General features: G+C 38.9%; 1 protein-coding gene across 1 annotated transcript in view; it reads left to right on the top strand.

Moving 5' to 3' along the window:
• Nucleotides 1-11,223, top strand: part of LOC138804774 (regulator of G-protein signaling 7-binding protein-like) — a 92,792-nt gene extending 81,569 nt beyond the window's left edge. Inside the window, exon 6 of the mRNA XM_069989205.1 lies at nucleotides 6,072-11,223. Within this exon, the coding sequence (XP_069845306.1) occupies nucleotides 6,072-6,163 (92 nt within the window). The 3' untranslated portion in view covers nucleotides 6,164-11,223. The remainder of the gene's footprint in view (nucleotides 1-6,071) is intronic.
• The last annotated feature ends 12,862 nt before the right edge of the window (nucleotides 11,224-24,085 follow it).

The raw sequence follows: 24,085 nt of genomic DNA on the forward strand, positions 1-24,085 counted from the left end.
CTTAGATAGCTAAGAACTCTTAGAACCTAGGGACAGCTGTGTCACCCTTTACCCTGGAGGTGACCTTTTAGATATGCTTCCCAATGCCTCATATGAAGATTTCTTGTATTTCCATCTGGTGTTGGAAGGTGATTGGGGGGCACTTTTGCCAGCAGCACCTATTCTTTGTAATCTCTATGACCTATTCAAGATTCAGTGTGAGCTATGTAATCCCTCCTTCTTTCCTTGGGCAGTATTGAGTCCCTACTCACAACTGTTAAGTGTTGACTCACTACTGAATAGAACTCTCCACACCTGTTTCTGTTGTCCCTATCATAATCCAACACATCACGGTCACTAAGATGCAACAAATTCTGTCTAGCTGCTGGGGATGTCTCTCTCTGCCTCTCAGGAGGGCAGAACTAGATAACAATGACCTGAAAAGGTGATTCTTTTCCAAATGACTTTTACCTCACCTCACAAAGGTCATGCTGGAGCTCTACTTCAGGGTTGGCCTATGAATTTTGAAGACAACAACCACATGCATGCACACACACACACACACACACACACACACACACACACACACACACACGTTATTAAAAAGACAAAGCAATGAACACTTAGCACATCAAAATGTCATCGGAATTAGGCAAGGGTTGCAACAAGACCATGTGGTATTCTCACCTAGCTCAGATTTGAGTCAAAAATGAGAAATTATTAGAACTTGCTTTTTTGAAAAGCATCTGAGCTAAGATTTTTTAGGATGAGTAGGAGTTACCCCCCCCCCAAAAAAAAAGATGGAGAAAAGACAGTCTAGGCAGAAGATACTGGCTGTGAGCAGGTATTTGGAAAGAGGAAGGAACAGGGTGTTTGGGGTTTTGTTTTGTTTTCTGTTATATATAAACCAGCACTGCAGCAGGTGGCAACGCAGGAAGCATAGAGGCTTAGGAAGAGATCTTTAAGACACGCCCCCCCAAACCCCCTGTGAGAAAAGCAGATTTTATTCTGGAGCTGTTGGAAGGATACAGTTAGGTGGCAGTTGCTGTATTCCAGGTGCATAATACCTAAGATCTGAATAAAGCCAGGCAATTATGGAGGAAGATATGATCACTCAGATATAGTACAGAAGGGAAAAGGCAGAACGAAGGAAAAAGCTCAAGGTTTGCTTGGAAAGCAAAGTGAATGATGATGGAGTAGTCATTAGATGGCAGAGAAAAGAGGAGAAACAGAAGAGTAGAGAATGATTGGCATTTAGGACATCCTGGAATAGTGCTCAGTGGTTCATAATGTTGAAGTGAGACATGGGATCTGAGTGAACTTGCAACAGATCTGAACATCTTTAGCAAATAGGTGAGATCACCCATGGGGAGTGTGCAGAAAAGAGCCTTAGAATGCCAGAATTTAAAGCTAGAGACAAAAGGAAAGCAATTTACCAAGGGACTTAAAGAGAAAATCCTGAAACTGTTATGAAGTGGATTAAAGAAAGTTGCACAGAACGAATAGCTAATCGTGAAGATGATAAGCTGGATAAGAACTGCAGGTGTCCCCAGGATTTAACAGAAAAGTACTCGCTAGTGTGGTGGAAAGCAGGGGTCACAGACTTTGGGGGCAGGGAAGCCTGCCTGAGGAAGGTTGGGAAGTAACTGCAGATGATGAGCTAGGGTAGCTTGGATACCTTTAGGAAGATTTTCCAGAAGAGTTGCTTCTAGTATGATGAGAGGACAAAGTTGGGTTTAGGCAGTGTGCCAAGGCCTATAGCAGTCATTTATCAAAGAAACTGGTATGCGAAGACTTCGCAGCTCATTTGTTTTCTTCTGGTCATGGGGTTTGAACTCTGGGCCTGGGCACTGATCCTAAGCTCTTCAGCTCAAAGGAAGCCCTCTACCACTTGAGCCACAGTGCCACTTCCAGCTTTTTTTTCCTCTGGTGATTAAGTGGAGATAAGAGTCTCACGAACTTTCCTGCCAGGGCTGGCTTTGAACTGAGATCCTCAGATCTCAGCCTCCTAAGTAGCTGGGTGTGAGTCACCAGCGGCTGGTTTTGCAGCTAATCTTGAGAGACTGATCATTAGTCCAAGGAGAGAGGGCTAAAGTCATAGTAATGGCAAGGAAGGATAAGACAGTATGGATGTATTTAGGGGATCCTAAGTGGCTCCTTTTTGTACCATCTTCTCCTTCATAAACACAGTAGACAGTTATTTGAACCGAAAATTAGGCTACTATTAGTCACTCCGTATCTTTATTCATACTGTCCCTTTCGTTAAGAATGCCCACTTCCTTCCACAAATACTCACATTCTCCTCATCCTTTGTGGTCTGGAGTGAACAACAAGACCTCTGGGAATCTTCCACAGATGTTTTTCTTCTCCGCTTAATAGTAGTAATGTCCCCATTAGTCCCTCTCCTTAGGAATTCTCATAGTACCGTGTTTGTATCTCTCTTGAGGTATTTTTAATGAAAGCTCATAGTTACTTGAGGCCAGAGACCATCTTTCTGTTAAAACCCATTTTGATGCACAGGGCCTTGAAACTTAGATGATCTTCAGTGAGTTTTAAAGTGTGATCTTAAGTCCTGCAGCAGCAGCATGTCTGGGCACTTGAAAGAAATATTGCCTATGTGGCTCCATCCCAGACCTACTGCTCAAAAAACTACAGAGGTGGAGTCAGCAGTCTATGCATGAACACACCTCCGATAATGCTGCTGAGGCAAATATTTGAGGATCACTGAGTTCAATGAAAGTCTCTCTCCTTTTACATTTTATCCCCCTGGAATAGAAACTTGTAACACAGCTCCATTGTAAGCATTTCTTTGATTTTTATCAGAGAACAACTCTTTAAATACAGCTTATTATTATTTGAAATTTTCTTCTTATTGAAAACTTCATAGCCTTCTTTTTCCCTACATATCATCTATATACTAATCTTTTATTATCAAAATGAATTTGAGCAATAGAGAAATGGTATCAATGTGTCTTGGGATCGTAATGTCCCTGGCTTTTGTAAGCATACAAAAACTAAAGATCCAATGTATGGTTAGGTTTTCTTGTCCTGATTTTCTGTCACTCTTTCTCATGCTTTCCTTCTTATCCTTCCTTTTCCTACTTTTCATTTTCATATGGGAAAACGTGATAAAAAGCCTTACTATGCCATATCCAAACAAACATTTGCAATAAAAACCAATCATTTCCCAACAAGTTGAAGTTGACTCTCCCAGAAAATTTGGAATGACTGGGTAAATCTTCCATTTTGCTCACATTTCTTCAGTAGACTTTTAGTTCCAAGACATAAATCAGTCAGTATGGAGAGACATCTTTCCTTGGGGTTGAATCCATTTCAAACCATTCCAGGCATTTTTATTGCTTGATAAATTTTAGCACTTATGGTATGTGTCAACTTCCTATGGTGCAGAAAGCTGCTTTGAATTTCTGCCAAGAACTTTTGAGCTTTTGTGTCTCCTTGGCCGTAGGTGATGATTGCAGGAGATCTGGGCTAGACAAAGGTGTCACAAATGCACAACGAAGTGTCTCACACCAGCAGCTATCATTAGTGGAGAGCCTGCCCTTTGTTTAATGTTTGAGCACTTTGCCGCCAATCCTAACACTTCTATTCAATTGAGAATTGTAAATATATATTGTATAAATGTATGTGTACACATATATTGTATACCTAATGAATATGTATGTGTATATATATATATATGTATATATATATATATATATATATATATATATATATATAATCTAACTGCAAAGAAGACTGATCAAAGAGAATTTCAGTACCATAGAAGGCTGTTCTACCAAAATGCTTTTAGATGCATTGTAATGGCTGAAAAGGGGTCCCTATTGATAAACATATCATAATACCTGCATATAGTATCTGTTTTAATATATAAAGAAGAGAGGAGTAACCATATGTCCACAACATGCACACATTATTCCCTTTGTAAATGCAATATTGTAGTAGACATTTCCTCATGCAATAGGAGTAATATACATGAGGATTCCATCTTATGAAATATGAAGACCAGTTAAGTCCTTCCTCAAATATATTAAGTACTTGGGGAAGATCAAAGAAAAATATATCTTAGAAAATATATCTTCCAAGTTTTGAAAAAATAGACATATCAAATCTTTCTCTCCATAAGTTTCCTCATTTTGGTGTCTCTGTTTCAGAAAAGCATTGAATTTTCGGTAAACTTGAGTTTCAAGAAGTATTGTCAATATCTAAAGGACTACTGAGAGGTTAATTTTTTACCCTTCAGAGTCTACCACACATCTAATTAGGTTAACTTCATTGATCACTTAGTAGTTACAGAAGTAAGAATCTTAGAAACAATGAGAGAGTCCTTATGAGTCCTTTCTGTTCTAAATATATCATTATTCATCTCTGAGAACTCCTTGAAAACTGAGGCCAAGGCATTTTATCTGACATTGTTTTTACTGTTTTGACTCTTTGGAGACAAGTTAATTATAAAAGAAAGCTGTCCAGTTGGGTGCGGGTGGCTCACATTTATCATCCTAGCTACTCAGGGGGAGAGACGACAGGACAATCACAGTGTGACACTACGGTAAGCAGAAAAGTTCACAAGATCTCTTCTCAATCTATAGCTGGGCACAGTGGTAAGGATAGGCACATGCCTACCATCTTAAATTACATGAGAGGCTGAAATTGGGAGAGTCATTGTTCCAGGCCATGCCAGGCAGAAAAGCCCACAAGATTCCATCACAATAGAAAGAAGCTGGATGTGGTGGTGCATACCAATCATCTCAACAAACAAAAAATGGAAAATAAATTTAAAGAACTAAAAAAAATTATTAAACAGAATGGATTGTTGTGTATGTGTTTACCCAGGCAAAACCAAAACAAAACAAAACACATAACCCCATCCTGAAATATAACCAGTGAGGGGTGGAGGGGAGAGGCTGGAGGCATGACTCAACAGCAGAGCACCTGCTTAGCAAAAACAAGCTCTGAGTTGGAGACCCTACATGAGAGGAGGGATGGGAGGGAGGGATAGGAGGGGGGGAGGAAGGAAGGAAGGAAGGAAGGAAGGAAGGAAGGAAGGAAGGAAGGAAGGAAGGAAGGAGCAAGAAAGATATCTTTAGCTCTCAAAATGTTAATATCTATATTATCATAAATTATTTTTAATATGGAAAGGAAAGCCCTGTTTCTCTCCATATTAAAAACAATCTGAGCTTTAAAAGAAAACTTGTATATGGGATTAAATTAATTTGGTGTGCACTTAAACAGATGAGCACTTAAACAAGATTTAGCTTCCTGGTTTATTTCTTCTTCATGCTAAAAGTTTCAACCCAAAACTTATGAATTCAACAGTTAGCAATCTCTTCTCAATGCCCATCAGAAAGTGTTGTAGGAAGACTTGACAGGAAATAGATGGAACTTCTTTCTTAGACATGAAGGAAATGGATGGAACCAAGGAAATGATCCCATGTAATGGCAAATAGTTCATGGTTAGCAAGGTGTCCCTAAATTATCTACCTAAGCTAAATGCTTTACATAGATGGCTTTATTTAATCCTCACCTAAGGCAAGTAGCAGTCATTATTAAACCCGAGTTGATAGGGCAATTGAAATGTAGCAAACTTCAGTTCCATGTTCCAAGTCACAATTCAAGCTGGTAAATAGCAGAGGCAAGTTTAGAAAATGATCCAGCGCATGAGCTGTTTTTAATAAGCCACATTCCTCTCCCAACTGAAAGATTGCTTCTAAATAGTGTTAATTCTGAGCAGCGATTCTCAGCCTTGTGTGAATTTGTTCCTTCTCCAGACGACATTCAGTCTCTAGAGGACATTCGGAGAACATTTTTGGTTGTCTAAGATAGTCTCCACTATAGTACTCTGGGCATCTTTGTAAGTATAGACCAAGGATACTGCTGCATCTCTTGCAACGTACTCAGAACAGCCTAGTGCAACCAAGAATTATCTAGACCTGAATGTCAACAGTGCTGAAGATGCAAAAACCTTGATCCAAAGGAGGCTGGGTTTTTATAACCACTTGCTTAAAAAAAAAAAAAAGATGGTTTTTTTTTTTGTATCTATGTTTCACTCATGTGCACCTTCTGTCCCATCACAGATGACAGCAGCCTTCTGAATCTAACTCCTTATCCACTGGTTAGAAGACGTAAGAGAAGGTTTTTCGGGCTGTGTTGTCTGGTCTCAAGCTAGGCAGATTCTTCTGGAAACCCACCACCAGGAATACCTGAAAAACATCACCAAACCCAAGGACCTCCAGACAGCTGAACTATACAGTGATTGGTTTTTGACTATGTTTTCTATGCTTCCTTATTCCTTTTATCTGCCTCTCCCTATCCTTCTCAATGATCTTACACCTGAAAGCAGCTGCCATCAAGGGTGGGGGGAGGGGAGAACAAATTCCAAAAGAAGGCTGTTTCTAAAAGGATTTTTAAAACTGACATTGTGCATGTCTGCTCCAAACTATGCCGTGACTGATGCAAGAATTATGATTTTTAAATGATTTGAAGGTTTTTAAAATGTATTACACAGAGAAAAGGTATTTCACATATAATAGTATAGCTATAGCTCTTGCTGATCTCATGGTAGCAATCTGTCATGTATGAAAGATGTCTTTAAACATAGAAATCTACTTTAAAACTGCAAAGCTTCAAAAATTCAATCTAGGAATATCGTTAGAAATATTATAATCAAACAGGTACCACCTCACCCATTGCTTTCTCTGCACTCATTTACATTTAGTCTTCCAGTCTGTCAGAATCTAAAAGCTTCAACATAAAAACATCTTAATTTATAATGCAACAGGAACCATATATGAAACAATGCTTACATTTTGTAAATACACAATAATCCTAATCCATTCGTACAATGCATATGGGCAACTAATTCTCTTTTGATCCAATGATGTCTTTTTTCAGCTTTTTGGAGAATGACGTTATCCAGTTAGGAAATGATGTAGTAACATATACAATTACCCTCAGATGTAAAATTGAATATTATCACCTTCTGTTCAAACTGAAATCTGAAGCATGGTGTTTGCACATCAGCATAGTGTTAAATCTTATAGGGCATGCTGGAATTATCTCAGATCGTACAAATATTTAACATTTTACATTATAATAACAAAATTTTAGTTAAGCTAAGCTTGTCTCATTTTAGATGACTATGCAGATGTGATTTTTCCAATGTGCACTTGGTGTCTTGTCTTATGCTTAGAATATTGGAAGCAGGACACATTAAGCAATATTATATTTTAGAAAGGAGGAAGCCACATGTTTTGCTTTTTCTGCACCCAGCTTTGTTGTGGTCCTCTATTAAACTTGTAACATGGTACAAATTTTATTATATTTCTCCCCCATGTTCTTCCTGGACCCATCCTCTACACAGAATTTCCTATGGGTCAAAAGATCAAGTCTTTGTACTTCTTCTCTTGTTTTCCCTGATCTGAAAATCTTCAAGTCAAACAGAAGGCACCAGAGTCTAGTACAATAGAAAGATGAGCTAGATACTAACTGGTTACTCCAAACATGTCTTTAATGTCAACTCTGCATAGAAATGTATATGTACATAAGTATCTTGATCTAAAGACCAACTATATTCAACCTTTAGCTTTAGGGACGATGAAAGGAGTGAATAATTATTGCATTAGGTTGAATTAGATGAAATTGCTGATATTTGACTGTTTTGACCTCCAAAATGATGGTTCAACCTAATAGATGGTGTAGAAATTATACGTAATTAAAATTATCTTCTAGCTTTTTGTGTTGAAAGTGAAAAAATTAAAAAGATAGCTCTCCAAAGATAATGATAGGTTTCTATTTAAATCACACCTGCTGCTTATTGGCCTTATTTTTGTCATCCAGAGTTGGGTTCCAATGAAGCAAGAATTAATGCATGGTTACAGGTATGCCTGGCTTCACCAAGAGAAGTATGTTTGACAAGTTATATAATAAAATCATCATTTTCTATATCAAATACCTGCAAAAAAAAGTTGTGAGAATATTCTCCTTAAAGACTCTACAGTGGATACTACTTGAACAAACAAGTAACCACTCCAATAGTTACCTGGCCTGCCAACCTTGATTTTCAAAAACACACTTGATTAAAGCTACATATTGTTTCCTGGCTCTGGTTCATTTTGACCTGAAGAATATTTCATTTAAGGGTCAAAAATACCCAAGTTAGCACACCCTTTGCCCCTGTTTCTTGGACTTGGACTGTATGGAACCCTTAGCGTCAACCTCCTTGCTTCTAATGCAGCCCAACCTTGCTGTTCAGCACGATCTTTAAAATGCCTGACCTAAATCACTTCTGCTCTAATTTGTGCTCATTCTGGCTTAGTCTCTGTGTGGAAGTAACATTTACCTTTTGTGCAATTGTCCTTTGTACAGCTGAAGACTGTTAATAAATTCAAGTCTCACCTCCATGTCTGAAAAGGCTGTAGTAGCTATTCAGGGACATGGGAACTTGTTTAATTACGTAGCCAGACTTTCCATATCGAAGGTAATATATTCAGCCACTTTATCTTTTATTCAGTGCCTGTTTCCAGACTTCGCTCAGTTTTATAGTTCCAGGAGACACACTCCAAGATTTATAGATGTTCTTTCAGTAATAGGTCCTAAAATGACATTTAGTACTCGAATTCTGAAACCACTTCGACATTGGTTCTTGGCTGCAATAGGCAATTCACCTCTTCCCATCAGATGTGTCCGTGCATCTTTAGGAGCTGGCCCTCTCTCCTTCACCTTCCAAATGACCTTCTCAGGTGTGAGTCCTAGAGATAAAGTTTTGCTGTCTTGGCTTCCTGCTGTAACTGGGTTTGAGATTAAGGTTAGAAGAGAACGTCACACCCATTTTCTCACATGCACCCACGCACTTGAAACAGAAAAGGATGAAGCCTTCTGTAGCACACATTTACTCATTTTCAACCATACTTTTAATATCCATGTTGACTTTTTCCCACATTACAGAGGACATATGTTGTTTGTGGAAAAATCTAGAATATACCACCAAATATGTGAAAAATAAAACTCACCAGAATTCTGCCACAATGACCCTATTTCTGGGCTTTAAATCAGTTAGGGGGAAAGGCTCCAGACACATTGAGATAAGATACATGTAGACAAGGCCAAATGTCACTTTAAAAATCTGTCCTCTGATGATTTGCATGTATCCAGATTCAAAGTCATAGCAAACTTCTGGTTGTGCCATTCATCTGGTGCATAAAGAAAAGTTCAGCAGTGCACAATCCTGATGCTTCCTCTAGGGAGTTAAAGCTCTTGGGAGACTTTTTAAACCCTGCCTGACCATTTGTTTCTCCCATACACCTGTAAAAAAAAAAAAAAAAAAAAAGGTTGTAAAGCAGAATGTTTGACAATACTGCCACCTAGTGACAGCTCAGTTTCTGAGTGGCAATGTAAGTACACACCATATAAAGTAATACAACAGGCTCAACAATGATGTTGTCAGTAACTTCTGACTCTGATGGTCTTAACATTGCAAGAATTCAATTCTGATTTCTGCCCACTGTAACTATCACACCCCCCCCACATACACACAGAGCACGCACACTCTTGAGTAGGGTCTACCTTTGTTGTGTGTGTGGTTCTAGAATGTTACAAAATGAAGATGCTCAACTTTTAGATAACTAGATAGGCTGAGGAAAAACAGTGCTACTGCCACAGAATACAACATTAAATATGCTATCCATTATTGACCCAAGACTAGAATTGAATACATTATAAAGACAAAGTTGAAAATATGAGAAATGGTTAGATTATTATTCTTGCTATATTAGAATACCTGATTAGCCATTCAATGAGAGAACTATTCATCTGTACCTCATAAATTTTATTAAAATATATTTTAGGTGAAATTAAAATGTATATGTAAAAGTATATAAATAATCAAAAAGAAGATTAGCAGACAATATAAACATATGTCATTTTATTTTGGAAAAATGAAGACTTTTTAAGCATAATACCAAAGGATAGGAATAATATGAAGAAAAGAAATGTTGATTAGACAAATTAAAGATGCAAACCTTGTATACAAAAAATAACCCACATTAAGAAAAAATAATATTTGTCATACATGTTACCAAAAGTCTTGATCTCTAATATACACCAAGAATTATTGCTTAATTCTTAATCTCATGCATCTATTTTGCTAAATGCTGTTTTCTTGACTCTTCACAGTTCTAAATACAAAGTAAATATTGGAAACCTATTTATTGATTCAGTAACTAGTGAATGACTGGCATGAATGATAGTATGTGGCTCAAAAAGAAATCCAACTTTCTAGTAGAAAAATTGTCTAAGGACAAAAGTAGCAGTGATAATAAGTAGGAAAGTATTTGAATATACTAGTAATCAAGATGCAAATTCCATACACTTCTTTTTATATCTCCAAAGGGCAGAGAGTATTAACACTCATAGTTCCTAGAGCAAAAAGTGCATATAGAAATAAAGTCAATAGGAGTATAAATTAATTCAACCTTTATGAAAAATACTTTGGCAATATGTCTTCCTTCATGTCCTGTAATTCCAATTAGGCAAATTCTCCTCTAAAAGGTTCATAAAAGTGAGATACAAAACAGTAATCCATTATATTAAAAAATGACACAAGAAAGGATGTTTTGTAAATAAATCGATATTATATGGTTAAATGTGACATTATCTTTTAATGGAATACTGTACTTCAATCCATGTGTATTTATATACATGTCCAAGCTATATTATAAAGTGGAGAAAAGCAAGTTTTAGAAGGATGTCTAGAATTTGATCCCTTTTATCAAAACATACACATATGTGCATTCACAAATCTGAAAAGATATTTGCCAAGAGAATAACAGCATTTATCTCTGGGAGGTGAGATTTGGAGCCATTATATTTTCTTGTGCATATCTGTAATTTCTGATTTTTCCACAATAAGCATGTTGTATCTGTATAATTTTTCAGGGAATGAACACTGATGTTCACAATATATATTAAATGAAAAATATGTTACAAAATAGTATATATAGTATTACACAATATTTGTAAAAAAAGAAAACTATATATAAATATATCTATGTATGTATATATGCATAAGAAAGCTAGAAGGACGTACACTACAATGTTAATAGCACTTACCTATGGGTAGTGGGATTATGGGTGATTATTTTTCCTTTTGCTTTTCTGTGTTTTCTAATTTTTCTACCACAACATGTATTACTTGTGTAATAAAAACTAATAATAAAAGTTTTAAAAATATTTATATGCGAAAAGACATTTTTAAACGACCTTTTGTGTAGTTGTGCAAAGGGGTTTAAATGTGATATGTTCATTGATAAGCACAAGGCAGCTTTATCAGACTCACCCCTTCCATTGTTCTCACCCATCTCCCCAACCCCATTCTCCCCTCAAGTTACCTGGCTCCACTTGCACATGTATACATTGAATACTTTGGCTGCATTTGTCCGTTGTTGACGTGAAAGACATTTTGAATCACAGCTTGTTCTCCTCCCCTCCCACCGTTGCTTGACTTATTTTTTGCTACTAAAATGTGAGCAATGAGATGTGGGAAAGAAATGCTAAGGCACTATCAAGACAGAAATTTTATCTAAAATTAAAGTGTCAACAGGCCTAGAGTCTCTAAAGGTGGATCTATTTCCTTTATAGTTTCTAAAAACCTATATTCCTTGACTCGTGGCCTCTTCTTTCATCTTCAAGTCAGTATCTATAACTTTCCCTCTCTGTCTGTCTGTCTGTCTGTCTCCCCTTCCCCTGCTTCTATCATCACTTCTTCTTCCTTCTTCCTTAATATCCTCATATTGTAGAGTGCCATTGGCATGTGAGAATATGTATTTACAGATTCTAGAGATTAGGAGGAGAACCACTGTAGGTGATCATTACTTTGTTAGCTACAAATCTATGCAGCTACAGTCATTCCTAGCCTCCATTCCTACAAGGAGCTGACTTTTGACTGTCAAATCATGTCATGGCCTTGCTTCAAAATCCTAAGGATTTGTGCTGTGACGCTTCTATGAAAATTTATCAGAGTCTCCATAACATTATTTAATATCTCTATATCTCTACTGATATATGTCCTGCTAGATGATATGGTTTAAGTGACATGGTTGCTTAGGCTCTAGCATAAGCCTGCTGAGAAGCCCTTCCTCGCTGCAGGACTCCCTTGAAATCAGTTTTCCTAATATTGTCTGATAAATGAGTCAGAGCTCTTCCACCAGTGTGAAGTACAATGCCTTCAAAATGTGAAAAGTTTGCTCAAACTGTAGGTTCAAGAACCACTAACTTAATTTCACTTTGGACAAGATATCTCAGCATCTCACAGGGCCACTAAGTTCCTAACTTCACTACCATAGCAAACAGATCTCTTTGTTTTTATGAGGTTTCTCCACTATCCTACAGTGTTCATGTGCTCTCAGAGCACTTCCTGTTCACCAAGTCCAGTGAACATGATGTAGACAAATGAAAAGTTCCCTAGAAAGAACATTCAGATGAACTGAACCTATTCCTCTCACAAATATATCTAATATCACTTTAGGCTTGTCTGTCCTCCAACTATAGAAGACAAGTTTGTTCAAAGAGTCCAAGGAACTCTTACACCTTCAAATATTAATTATTATTGACTGTTATAAGCTTATTACTTTCCCTCATCAGTTACCACCCAGTTCCACCTAGCCTCATTGCTAGGGCCCCCAGGCCAAAGCCAGTGTATCCCCTTCCTGTGTCCTACTCAAATGCATCGTGGATGGGTGTTAGCATCCACACAGCTATGACAGGTTCCATGTTCTGCTTGCTTCTGAGGCCAGGACCCTCACTGCCGCATGTCTAGTGCCTAAGCCTGTCTTTAGACTCAATACCGTCATACCCTCTTAGTAGCTTCAAGGTCTTTACCCGAGTTTTATAAACACATATCATAAAATAAAGAATTGTATGAACATGAATCTCTCTGAAGTGACAGAGTTTAGAAAAGTGATGAACAAGAGCGTGAGAAATACAGACAAATGGGCTCCATGTGCCAATTCAGAAAAAAAAGAAAATATTCATGCTACAGTAGATGGAAAGGCATGAGGACAAAGAAAGTATGTTTGTATTTTTGGCCCAAATAAGGCCATATTTCTTTTCTTTTTTAAAAAGTTTTCATTGCAAAGGTGATGTACAGAGGGGTTGCAGTTACATAAGCCAGGTAATGAGTACATTGCTTTTGGAACAATGTCACCTCTTATTTCTTTTAATAATTAAATTCAGTAGTTAAGTGACTGCTGTAATGGAAGAAATTGTATTGACTGGAAATACATAAGACAATCTTGTGCTTTCAACATGTTCTAGATCTTGATCTGAATGCTTATTATACAGTTTATACTTAATTGAAAATTCATTCAGCTATAAGAAGAAAAGGAAAGAAAGGGAAAGGAAATAGATGAGCATTCAAGACATGTATGAGTGAGACATCCACTTATGGAACTGGATGACGTTATCTCGAGAAACTGTGTGGTTGGGGAAGATTATGGACCAGAGCTGAGCCAGAGAGATCATCTGGAGTTTATTTAAAACTTAGAAAGAAAAGAGAGAGTTTGCAAAGAAGTGTGAGAAAAAGCAGTTGTGAGGAAGAAAGAAGGTAGTGGTGATGTGGTAGTCCAGTGGAAGAGCATTTGAGAAAAACCCAACTGTGTCACAACAATGACATGGATCAAAGCTTAGAACAGAAGCATTAGGTTTGCCAATGTGTAGGATGATTTAAATACTGAATTATAGAGAAAAAAAGTAGGTAAATGAGAAAATTGGAGATTATGGAATGGAGACAGCCAGTTTAGAGAACCATTTGGAGGTTTTGCTATAAGGGGAGAAAGTAGGGCTGGGAAGGTGGCTCAGTGGTAGAGTGCTTGCCTTGCATGCATGAGGCCCTGGGTTCGATTCCTCAGCACCATATAAGCAGGGGGGGGAAAAAGCCTGAAGTGGTGCCGTGGCTCAAGTGGTAGAGCGCTAGCCTTGAGCTGGCTGAAGAGCTGAGGGACAGTGCCCAGGCCCAGAGTTCAGGCCCACGACTGGACCCCCCCCCAAAAAAAAGGGAAAAAAAGAAAAGGTAGAATCAAGACAGGAGGGTTATTAAGAAAAGGGTTATTCAGAAAAAATAGTAATGTTGGGCAAAAGATGTACTCATTACCTTACGTATGTAACCGTAACCCCTCCGTATAGCACCTTGACAATAAAATTAAATTAAAAATAAAGATAATACAAAAGAAAGAAATATTAGAAAATATTTGTATATTAGTCAGACTTACCTATGAATGAGGGACAATTTGAAAATGTAGGAGAGAGAAGAGATTCTTGAAAGAGTGAGGTTTTTGGAAAGCAATCTTTTCAGGTTAAAAAGACAGTAGTGGAACGAAAACAAACAAAAGAAGACCAGACAATCCAAAATCTGTAGGATTGGGATTTGGGTAGCATATTTCCTTTTAATTCTACAAATAACCAGCCTGGAAACTCACTGATGTCTGGGAGTAGGAAGAAAGGCAGGTCGAGCTAGCACAAGTATAGACAGCCTGCCAGACCAGTGCAACCCGGATGAGGCAATTTTGTAGTTTTAAATTAAGCGATTCAGGGACAAGATCTGAGCTGAGAGGATGCTATGGATGTGCAGAGAGAGGAGGGAGGAGGTTAAGATATGAAATATTTTAAGAAATAAGAATTCAAATTTACTCATGAAATATATCAGAATTGGAAGGCTCTGCAGAGGACTCACTTGAGATTTGCGAGGATAAATGTAATGTGAGAAATCAAATTAGCCCAGCTGTGGTTTGCTTTTTTTGTTTTTTGTTTTTCTCTAGCCACAGCCATCCGGGCACAGGCAAGGAGTAGGTGGAGATTTTTTTCTGTGACATTTGAAGTGCTTGCCACCATTTGACTCCTGAGAAAATTTAGAAAGAGGGGGCAGATGTCTTTGGAAATTTCTGACATCACCCTTGCTCCTTAGAACTATTATAGTTCAGGTTGACCTTACACCATGGTGAAAGGAAGGAAGGAAGGAAGGAAGGGAGGGAGGGAGGGAGGGAGGGAGGGAGGAGGGAGGGAGGGAAGGAAGAAGGGAGAAGGAGAGAAGGAAGAGAGAAAGCAAGAGAGAAAGAAAGAGGAAGAAAGGAAGGAAGAAAAAGAAAGAAAGAAAAAGAAAGAAAGAAAGAAAGAAAGAAAGAAAGAAAGAAAGAAAGAAAGAAAGAAAGAAAGAAAGAAAGAAAGAAAGAAAGAAAGAAAAGGGGGAGGGGGAAGGGAGGGAAGGAGGGGAGAAGGAAGGAGGAAGGAAAGGAAAGAAGGAAGAAAGGAAGGAAAGAAAAAAGAAAGAAAGAAAGAAAGAAAGAAAGGAGGGAGGGAGGGAGGGAGGGGGGTAGAGAGGGAGGAAGGGAAGGAAGGAAAGAAGGAAGGAAGGAAGGAAGGAAGGAAGGAAGGAAGGAAGGAAGGAAGGAAGGAAGGAAGGAAGAGCAAAGAATAAAAGAGCTAGTAAATCCAGTAGAATTTCATTTGGAAGGTTCGAGGGAGAAAAGAGATTTTTTAATAGCATCTTACTATACCATAATTTGCATGGAGTGAAAAAAACTGTATGTGTGATCTCTACTAGATCAAGATATAAAAACAATCTCACTCTACAAAGTTCCCTTCATGACTCTCTCAAGACAAAAAATAACTGATAATATCATTTCTGTGTTCATAGAGTAATTTTCCTCACTCTTTAGCTTTATGTAAACAGGATTATAAAGCCTGAACTATTTTGCATCTGACAGTTTACTTTGCATATTTTTGAGCATTTTACACATTGTTTCATGCATAAGTACTTTACTATTATTAGGAAGAAGTGTGTGTGTGTGTGTGTGTGTGTGTGTGTGTGTGTGTGTGTGTGTGTGTGTGTGTACGTGCCACAATTTGCTTATCCAAGGTTTTCTTGATGGATATTTATTTCTAGTTGCTTACTTCAGTTAAATAAGATTGCCACAGATATTTATGTGTCAGTCTTTATTTAAGATGTAGTCACTTTTTTGCACATATATCTAAAAGGAGAATTGTTGCATCTGAAAACAAGTGCGTATTTCACTGTATGAGTATTCATTACCTTACTATGTAACTGTGACTGTATCATTTTTATAAGATGGTGGCACTAGTTCACACTTACAACAGCAATGTCCAAACATGCCAGGACTTCCACATCTTTGTTAATAATTGATAGTGTCATATTTCTGGGATGACAAAATTTTAAAGAATGTTTCTGAAGAAGCCTTTCCAATGCCACTTGTCTACCGTGGATCTTCCAGCTTATGCCACTGCTCAACAATAACAGTGAAATGCATGAAGAGTCACTGAGCCCTCTGCTCTACTTCCGGATAGAGTCCATTTAGCAACTATTGTAACTCCAGGGTTTCTTTCTGGGGAGTGAAATAAGGTCTACCTGCAGAATGACCTAGAGCCCTAGCTCCCTCCCTGCCTAGTCCCAAAGAAATTTGATAGGCGGTCAATGGCAGTTGCCAGATCCAAAGATTCTTTGTAGTGCAGGAATAAAGCTGTCTGTCTCTAGACTCACTGGTAAGATCGAAGTTTTTGTTAATAGGAAGAATGTACTCCTTGTCACAGTCAAATCTTTGAAATAAGTTTAATTCTTTTAACAGGTGTACAAATCAAACTGGTTGTGAATAATTGTCCTTTTCTGCAGATGTCAACTTACCCTTCCCCCAACAGAACATTGCATGCACTGAATAGAGGAGGAATTTACTGGTCTACAGACAAAGCCTCAGAGAGCAGAGTTTGGAGACAAGAAGGAGCTGGAGCAGAGAACCTTTATCCTGAGGGACAAACTGGTGTGTTCTGGGGAAGATAGAAGCAAAAAAGAGGGCTGTGTACAGATGGACAAGAATGAGGAAGAAAGGTGACTGCATCCTCTGAAGTTTGTTAAGAAAAGAAGTCAGCAGTGACACTTGCTAAAGGACAGTAAGGTAGAACCAGTATTACTATGAAGAACCATTGAGACATGTATAAGGGCTTCTGCACTGTGCAACAGCATTTTGTACTGGGGGGAGAAGGGTTGGGCTCAATTCCTCATGAAAAATGGAACTAGGGAGAAATCGTAGGCCAGGAGCACTGTGGGGGATCCTTGGATGGAAAATTACTAGGAGGAAAAATCAGAGTTAAGGAGGATTCAAGCTAAGCTGACCCTGAAGGCATACCTTGGAGAGTAGATGAATAATGAAGAACTTGATCAAATGCTGATAGATATCATATATCAAGCACAGAGTTCCCTGAAATTGACTTAGCAGGAATTTTAGCTAAAACTGGATTTTTTTCTTAATATAGAAGTTCACAGATGGGTCTAGGAAGAAGTTCAAAACCTGACTGAAATTTGTCCAGGCAAAGAACCTTTTTATCAAACTCTAAGTGTTACTGAAATGATCTACTAGGGTAGTAAACAAATGCACAGCTCTTGACTTTTTCTTCCTCATCTTTCCTTTCTTCCCCAACACACATAAGCACAACTCAGTGCTGCTATCATTCACTTACCTGAAATCTTGGGTAAAATAGCTGCGCAGATTCCATTGGAGACACAAATTATGCAACCCAAGGAAACCATGGAATCTTTCAAAGGAGTTTTCCCTCATTCAGCCATCTGAATGTTTTTTATCCTGTCCCACTGTGCATCATTAGGTAGATGGGTTCTGGGTAGCATGCATGTTCCCAGCATGGGAGACTTTGAGGTTGATTTTCTGATTTTTTTTGGGGGGGGGGGTCCGGTCATGGGGCCTGAACTCTGGGCCTGAGCGCTGTCCCTCAGCTCTTCAGCTCAAGGCTAGAGCTCTACCACTTGAGCCACAGCGCCACTTCTGGCTTTTTTCTTTTTGCTTATGTGGTGCTGAGGAATTGAACCCAAGGCCTCATGCATGCAAGGCAAGCGCTCTACCACTGAGCCAACTTCCCAGCCCCTGATTTTCTGATTTTTTTACCTTCAACTGAGACAGAACCAAGAATCAGAAAGGCTATTCCCCCCTTGCTGGGAATTCATGGCTGAATCCCCAGGTTTATTTCCCATCAAGGGAAGCAGACAGAAAGCCATCCGCAAGGACCAAAGTCTAACGTCAATTTTAGCTTTAGCCATAATCATTCCAGGAACCAGCCTCATCTGTAAACAGAGTTCGGTGACAAGCATTAGTCACTGTTGAACCAATTACTTGTGATTGATTGATTAGTAGCCTTGTAGTGATTCCAGACTCTTATCAGGAGCCATAATTAAACCATTGCTGGTTTCACTTAATACATAATTTCCTTTGCTTTTGCAAAATAGTCTACACACATATGTACTTCAAAATAAGCCCTAAAGATGGCAGTATAGCAATACTTTATTGCTATATTTTTATTTCTGCTAAACTATAAAACATATTGAGGAAAACCTTTATCTTTGAGAGAATGAAAAAATGGATTTTTTTGTTTTCTATTATTCTATTCTTGTTACAGAAATATGTCTCCAAACAAATAAGATCTCACATCCTCATAATACTTAACACATACCAAATATCATCACTCAAATTACTTAATACTCATGGTAAATCTATGTGATGTTTATTTCATTATATGTAATGAGGTTCAGAGATCCATTAGGTCTAATTCAAAGACACTTAGCTATTAAATCAATACAACCAGTTTTCCAAAGACCAAGATTTATTTCCCTGCCCACTTTTGCTTAGAAAAATAAGTGTCTAGATGTCCAATAATTTGCTTTAAACATCACAGATTATTATGATCCAACAGACATTTGGGACTAAAATCACAAAATTTGGGGCTGAAACTCTTGTATAAATACAGTGGCCAACACATCCCAGTACGTCAAAGACTTAACTGATCTTAGCTCCTCAATTTCAGTTCCAGGCACTGCCCCCCCGCCTCAGTCTTAAGGAGACCAGGTCATTGGTGATGAGCTTCTTGAATGACCTATTGTCCATTGATGCCCTGGTGGTCCAAAAGTTCTACAAAAGCTCTGCCAAGTGTTCCCTTGCACACTGCCTTTCACTTAATACTAGTCAATAACACCTTTGAAATTATATCTCAGTGCTGTGTTCTGTTTAGGCAGAAGAAGCCTTTTCCAAATGTTTCCTAGATAAGACATAATCTTTGTACTTCTTCTTTTTGACTCCAGGCTCCACAACCCATCCCATTTTGACATCAATTTCCAACTTAATATCAGCTTTGTTCAAATGTCCATGGCTTTAATATCCTCTTCTGAGGCAGTTTTTTAATTGTTGTTTGGTTGGGTTTTTTTTTGCGAGGGTGCAGTGAAGTGCAGGAGCTGAAAGTTATTGAGGGTAGAAGAGCCTTTCTCTACCTGTTTCTATCCTCACACAACGTGAAACAAACCAAAACCTTTCCACACTTCAAAGACATAAGTTCTTCATCAGTGTTCAGAGCATGGCTAGCCTTTCCTTTCATTGCCCTGTAACTACCTCAGATACATAAAGAGATGCATTCCTCTGCCACATAGAAAAGGGTGGTGTTTCTGAGGAAGTCAGATAGAAAGGAGAGCCAGGTGTTTGCACAAATAGAATGCCTACAAATGTGAGGAAACAGCCCCTGACTTATTTCCAGTGGCCATGATGACTCCTCATTATGCTTTACTTCTGAGAGCAAAATTGCTAAGTGCTTTAAGAAATCAATAGAGACTGGCACTAGTGCCTCACACCTATAATCCTAGCTACTCAGGAGGTTGAGATCTGAGGATTGCAGTTCAAAGCCAGCCCAGGCAGGAAAGGCCCTGAGACTTTTATCTCCAATTAACCACCAGAAAAACCTGGAAGTGGCGCTGTGGCTCAAGTGCTAGAGTGCTATCCTTGAGCAAAAAGGAACTCAGGAACAGTGCCCAGGCCCAGAGTTCAAGCCCCGGACTGAAGAAGGAAGGAAGGAAGGAAGGAAGGAAGGAAGGAAGGAAGGAAGGAAGGAAGGAAGGAAGGAAGGACAGTGGAGGGAGGGAGGGAGGAGGGGGGGAGGGAGGGAGAGGGAAGGAAAAGAAAAGAAACCAATAGACTAGATAGAAAATGCTTTGAAATAACAAAAACAATTCCCTCAAATGCTTGATGTCTATTACCTATAAAATTCTGAAACTAAAAATATCAACAATTATGAGCTTTAAAATCTGTTAGAAATCAAATAGCACCTTTGAGAAGTGAATTGCTACAAATGCATTCAAGTGACCATTGCTTTTCTAATCTTTGCCCACTCTGACATGTCTGAATCTGTTCCACTTCAATTATTTCTTTTCAGTGCCAGCTTTCTGGGCAATGCTGCCTCTCAGATGGCCCCGCCCTGTTTCATAACCAAGATGACATCTCCAGATGTGGGAGATGTGTCCGTTGTGTCTGTGGCCTCTCATTTCATGTTTGTTCTCCTGTGTCAGTGCTGTATCTGTGGATGAACTATGTGTCTGATCTGTTCCCATGAATCCTCTCCAGCTTAGTTAGGGCCTCAGGTCCCTCTCTCCAGACTTGGCCCCACCTTGGCTATTTCTCCCCCATGGAACCTATAAAAGTTCAGCCATAATTCCTCTTGGTTCCCTGCAACACACAAGTACGCAGTCCTTCAAGTCCAGCTGAGGTGAGGAGAGAGGAAATTAGAGAGGAAATACAATGAAAATGAAGTTTTGAAAATAGCAGGCTCTCTTCTCTCTAATAAATTAAGTTCTCAGGCAGGGAGTCATGCTGCACAGACAGGGAGAGGAAAGTGAGAAAGCCCACTCAGGAAGAAGGACAGAATCTAAGGGAAGTTCTAACCAGCAAGAGAGATGTGGCAATTGTCCCTTTTGGAGGCTCTAGAAGACTAGGGAGCTAGGAAGAGAACAGAATTTGTGAAAACTTGACATATTGAAAGATACAGCATATTTTTTGTCTGACTTCTGATTTTGGAGCTGATATTGCAGAAAAGAAGAAGCTAGACAGCCTGAATGGAAAGCTACAGACTTCACAGAGTTATCTGCAGACCCCTGAGGACAAAGGACCCTGAGCAATCCCTGGATGCACAACACTGGTGCATGGCCTTCAGCTATTGGAGGGAAATTTGTACTGTCCTGGGTATTGGTATGACCATGGTATTGGCAGTTCAATTATTCTTCCTCAGCTCTGAGTAGTATAGAAAGTAACCAGCAGCTTCCCTGTACTTTATACTCATTGCTGGGCCATAAAGGAGTTGATGTCACGGAGATGTTTCTCTGGACTATCCTACAGTGGGTATGTGCTTACAGGACCAGAAACCAAGGTAAGCACCAAATGGGAGTACACTGTAGGATCACAGGGGGGCATTTGCAGCATCCCCAGTAACTGAGGTGGGTCTAAGTCATCAGGCAAGAACATCCCAAAAGAAGCCAAGCCACGAAGTCTCCAGTGACTTCAGCCACGAGATCAGCAATGACTTGACAATGGCAAGCTATGGTTTCCTGAGAAACCGAGAAGATGCCTTCATCCTCATCCCCGACCAATGTCTCATGAACACAGCAAGGCCAAGGCCCCAGAAGGCCATCTTTGCCAGAGACAAAGCAAATGATAAAGCTCTGTGGGAAACAGAAAAGGGTGATGTCTAAAAGGAGATAGCTGAAATCATAGCAGCATGATAAAATCCCTACTTGAAGTTCCCTGGTCCATACTACTCAATAGAATAAGGCTAACAAGAAAGATTTGGTTAATTGTCTGAAAATAAAATAGCTACATTTTATTTGTATTTTTGTTGACAGAATCAGTAGACTGTGCCATTCTGCTATACTAGTTCAAAGAAAACCATGTTTAGTGTATTGATAATTCAGCAAATAGATCTTTTGATAAATTACTCCATCTGCTAATTGCCAGTCCATACATCACTATTTGGCAAACCAATGCTCAGCAAATTGGCTTTTCAACAAACTGGTCTTTTGATAAATTGCCTTCAGTGAATTGACCTGCTTTGGCCTACTGTTAAACCACAGAGAATCCTCACTCTCATCACATTTATTCTAACTCTAGATAGTCTTAGCAACTCTAATTTTGTACCAATTGAGAACACTTTGCCATATATTTAAATTGCTTTTTAAAAAAAATTTTTATTGTAAAGATACTATACAGAGGGTTACAGTTACATGAGTGAGGTAATGAGTACACTACCTCTTGAACATTGTTACCCCCTCCATTGTTTTCCCCCTACCATCCCCTCCCTCCCTCCCTTCCCCGAGGTTCTTTTTTTTTTTTTTGATTGTGATTAAGTGATTACATAATTTCCGGAAATTCACAGTATTGTGGAATAATGATGCTCATTTAAAGTCACAAGTTCATTCTAACTTTCCTGGAGCAAGTTGTCTATCACAGTCTGTAATATATAACGGTGCTCACATGTTATATACCATATATGTGATCAGCAGCATGGGGATATTTGGTAGTTGTTCAACCAGATGAGTGGGAGTTCTTTGTTTCTTAAGTCCTGTTAGTTTTGTCATATCACCTAACATTTTGGATTTAGCATCCACTTATCAGGGAGACCATTTACTGTTTGTCTCTTCGTTCTTGGCTTACCTCGCTCAACATGATTCCTTCTAGCTCCATCCATTTCCCTGCAAATGCCATTATTTTGTCATTTCTAATGGCTGCATAATATTCCATTGTGTTAAGATACCACAATTTTTGGATCCATTCATCTGTGGTGGGGCATCTAGGTTGTTTCCATATCCTAGCTATTGCGAACAGTGCTGCAATAAACATGGAGGTGCATGTGTCCTTGTATATTGGTTCCTGTTGTTCAGGGTAGATGCCTAGAAGTGGTATGACTGGGTCATAAGGGAGGTCAATATTTAGCTTTCTAAGGACCCTCCAGACTGCTTTCCAAAGTGGTTGTATAAGTGTACATTCCCACCAGCAGTGTAATAGGGTTCCTCGTTCTCCACATCCCCTCCAGCATTTGTCGTTGGCTGATTTGTGGATGTGGGACATTCTGACTGGGGTAAGGTGGTATCTCAGGGTTGTCTTTATTTGCATTTCCTTCACCACCAGGGATGATGAACATTTCCTCATGTGTTTCTTTGCCATTTTTATTTCTTCATTTGAGAAGTCCCTCTTTAGTTCCCTTGCCCATTTAGTAACTGGTTTGTTAGGTGTGGGAGGGATTAGTTTCTTGAGTTCCCTGTATATACAGGATGTTAACCCCTTGTCTGATATATTGCTGGTAAATATTTTTCCCAATTAGTTGGTTGTCTTTCTAGCTTGGTTGCGATAGCTTTATCTGTGCAGAAGCTTTTTGTTTTAAGGTAGTCCCATTTGTCAAGTCTCTCGCCAACTTGTTGTGACCCTGGGACTCTGTTCAGGAAGTTCCTTCCTGTGCCTATTAGTTCAAGTGTCTCTCCTACTCTGTCCTGCAGTAGTTTCAGAGATTCAGGTTTAATGTTAAGGTCTTTAATCCATTTTGAGTTGATGTTGGTGCATGGTGATAGGCTGGGGTCCACTTTTAGTTTTCTGCATGTGGCTGCCCAGTTTTCCCAGCACCAGCGGTTGAAGAGGCTGTGTTTCTTCCATTGTATGTCTTTGGCTCCTTTGTTGAATATCAGCTGGCTGTAGGCCTATGGATTTATTTCTGGATCTTCTATTCTGTTCCATTGGTCTTCGGGTCTGTTTTTGTGCCAGTACCATGCTGTCTTTGTTATTATAGCTCTGTAGTAGAGTTTGAAGTTCGGCATGGATAGCCCTTCCATATTGTCTTTATCCCCTAGAATTGTTTTGGCTATTCTAGGTCTTTGGTTGTTCCATATGAATTTTTGGACTGTTTACTGTATTTCAGTGATGTACGTCATTGGGATTTTAATAGGAATTGCCTTGAATTTGTATATTAGTTTTGGAAGTATTACTATCTTTACTATATTAAGTCGGCCTATCCAGGAGCATGGGAGGTCTTTCCATTTCCTAGTGTCTTCTGCAATTTCTTTCTTTAACTTTTTATAGTTCTCATTAAATAGTTCTTTTACATCTTTGGTTAGGTTAATTCCTAAATATTTTATTTTTTGGGAGGTTATTGTGAATGGGGTTGCTCCCTTTATTTCCCTCTCTTCCTGTACATTATCAGTGTATAGGAAGGCAACTGATTTTTG

Source organism: Dipodomys merriami, unplaced genomic scaffold (genome assembly GCF_024711535.1).
Source record: "Dipodomys merriami isolate MVZ:Mamm:240054 unplaced genomic scaffold, mDipMer1.0.p SCAF_372, whole genome shotgun sequence".
NCBI lineage: Eukaryota > Metazoa > Chordata > Mammalia > Rodentia > Heteromyidae > Dipodomys > Dipodomys merriami.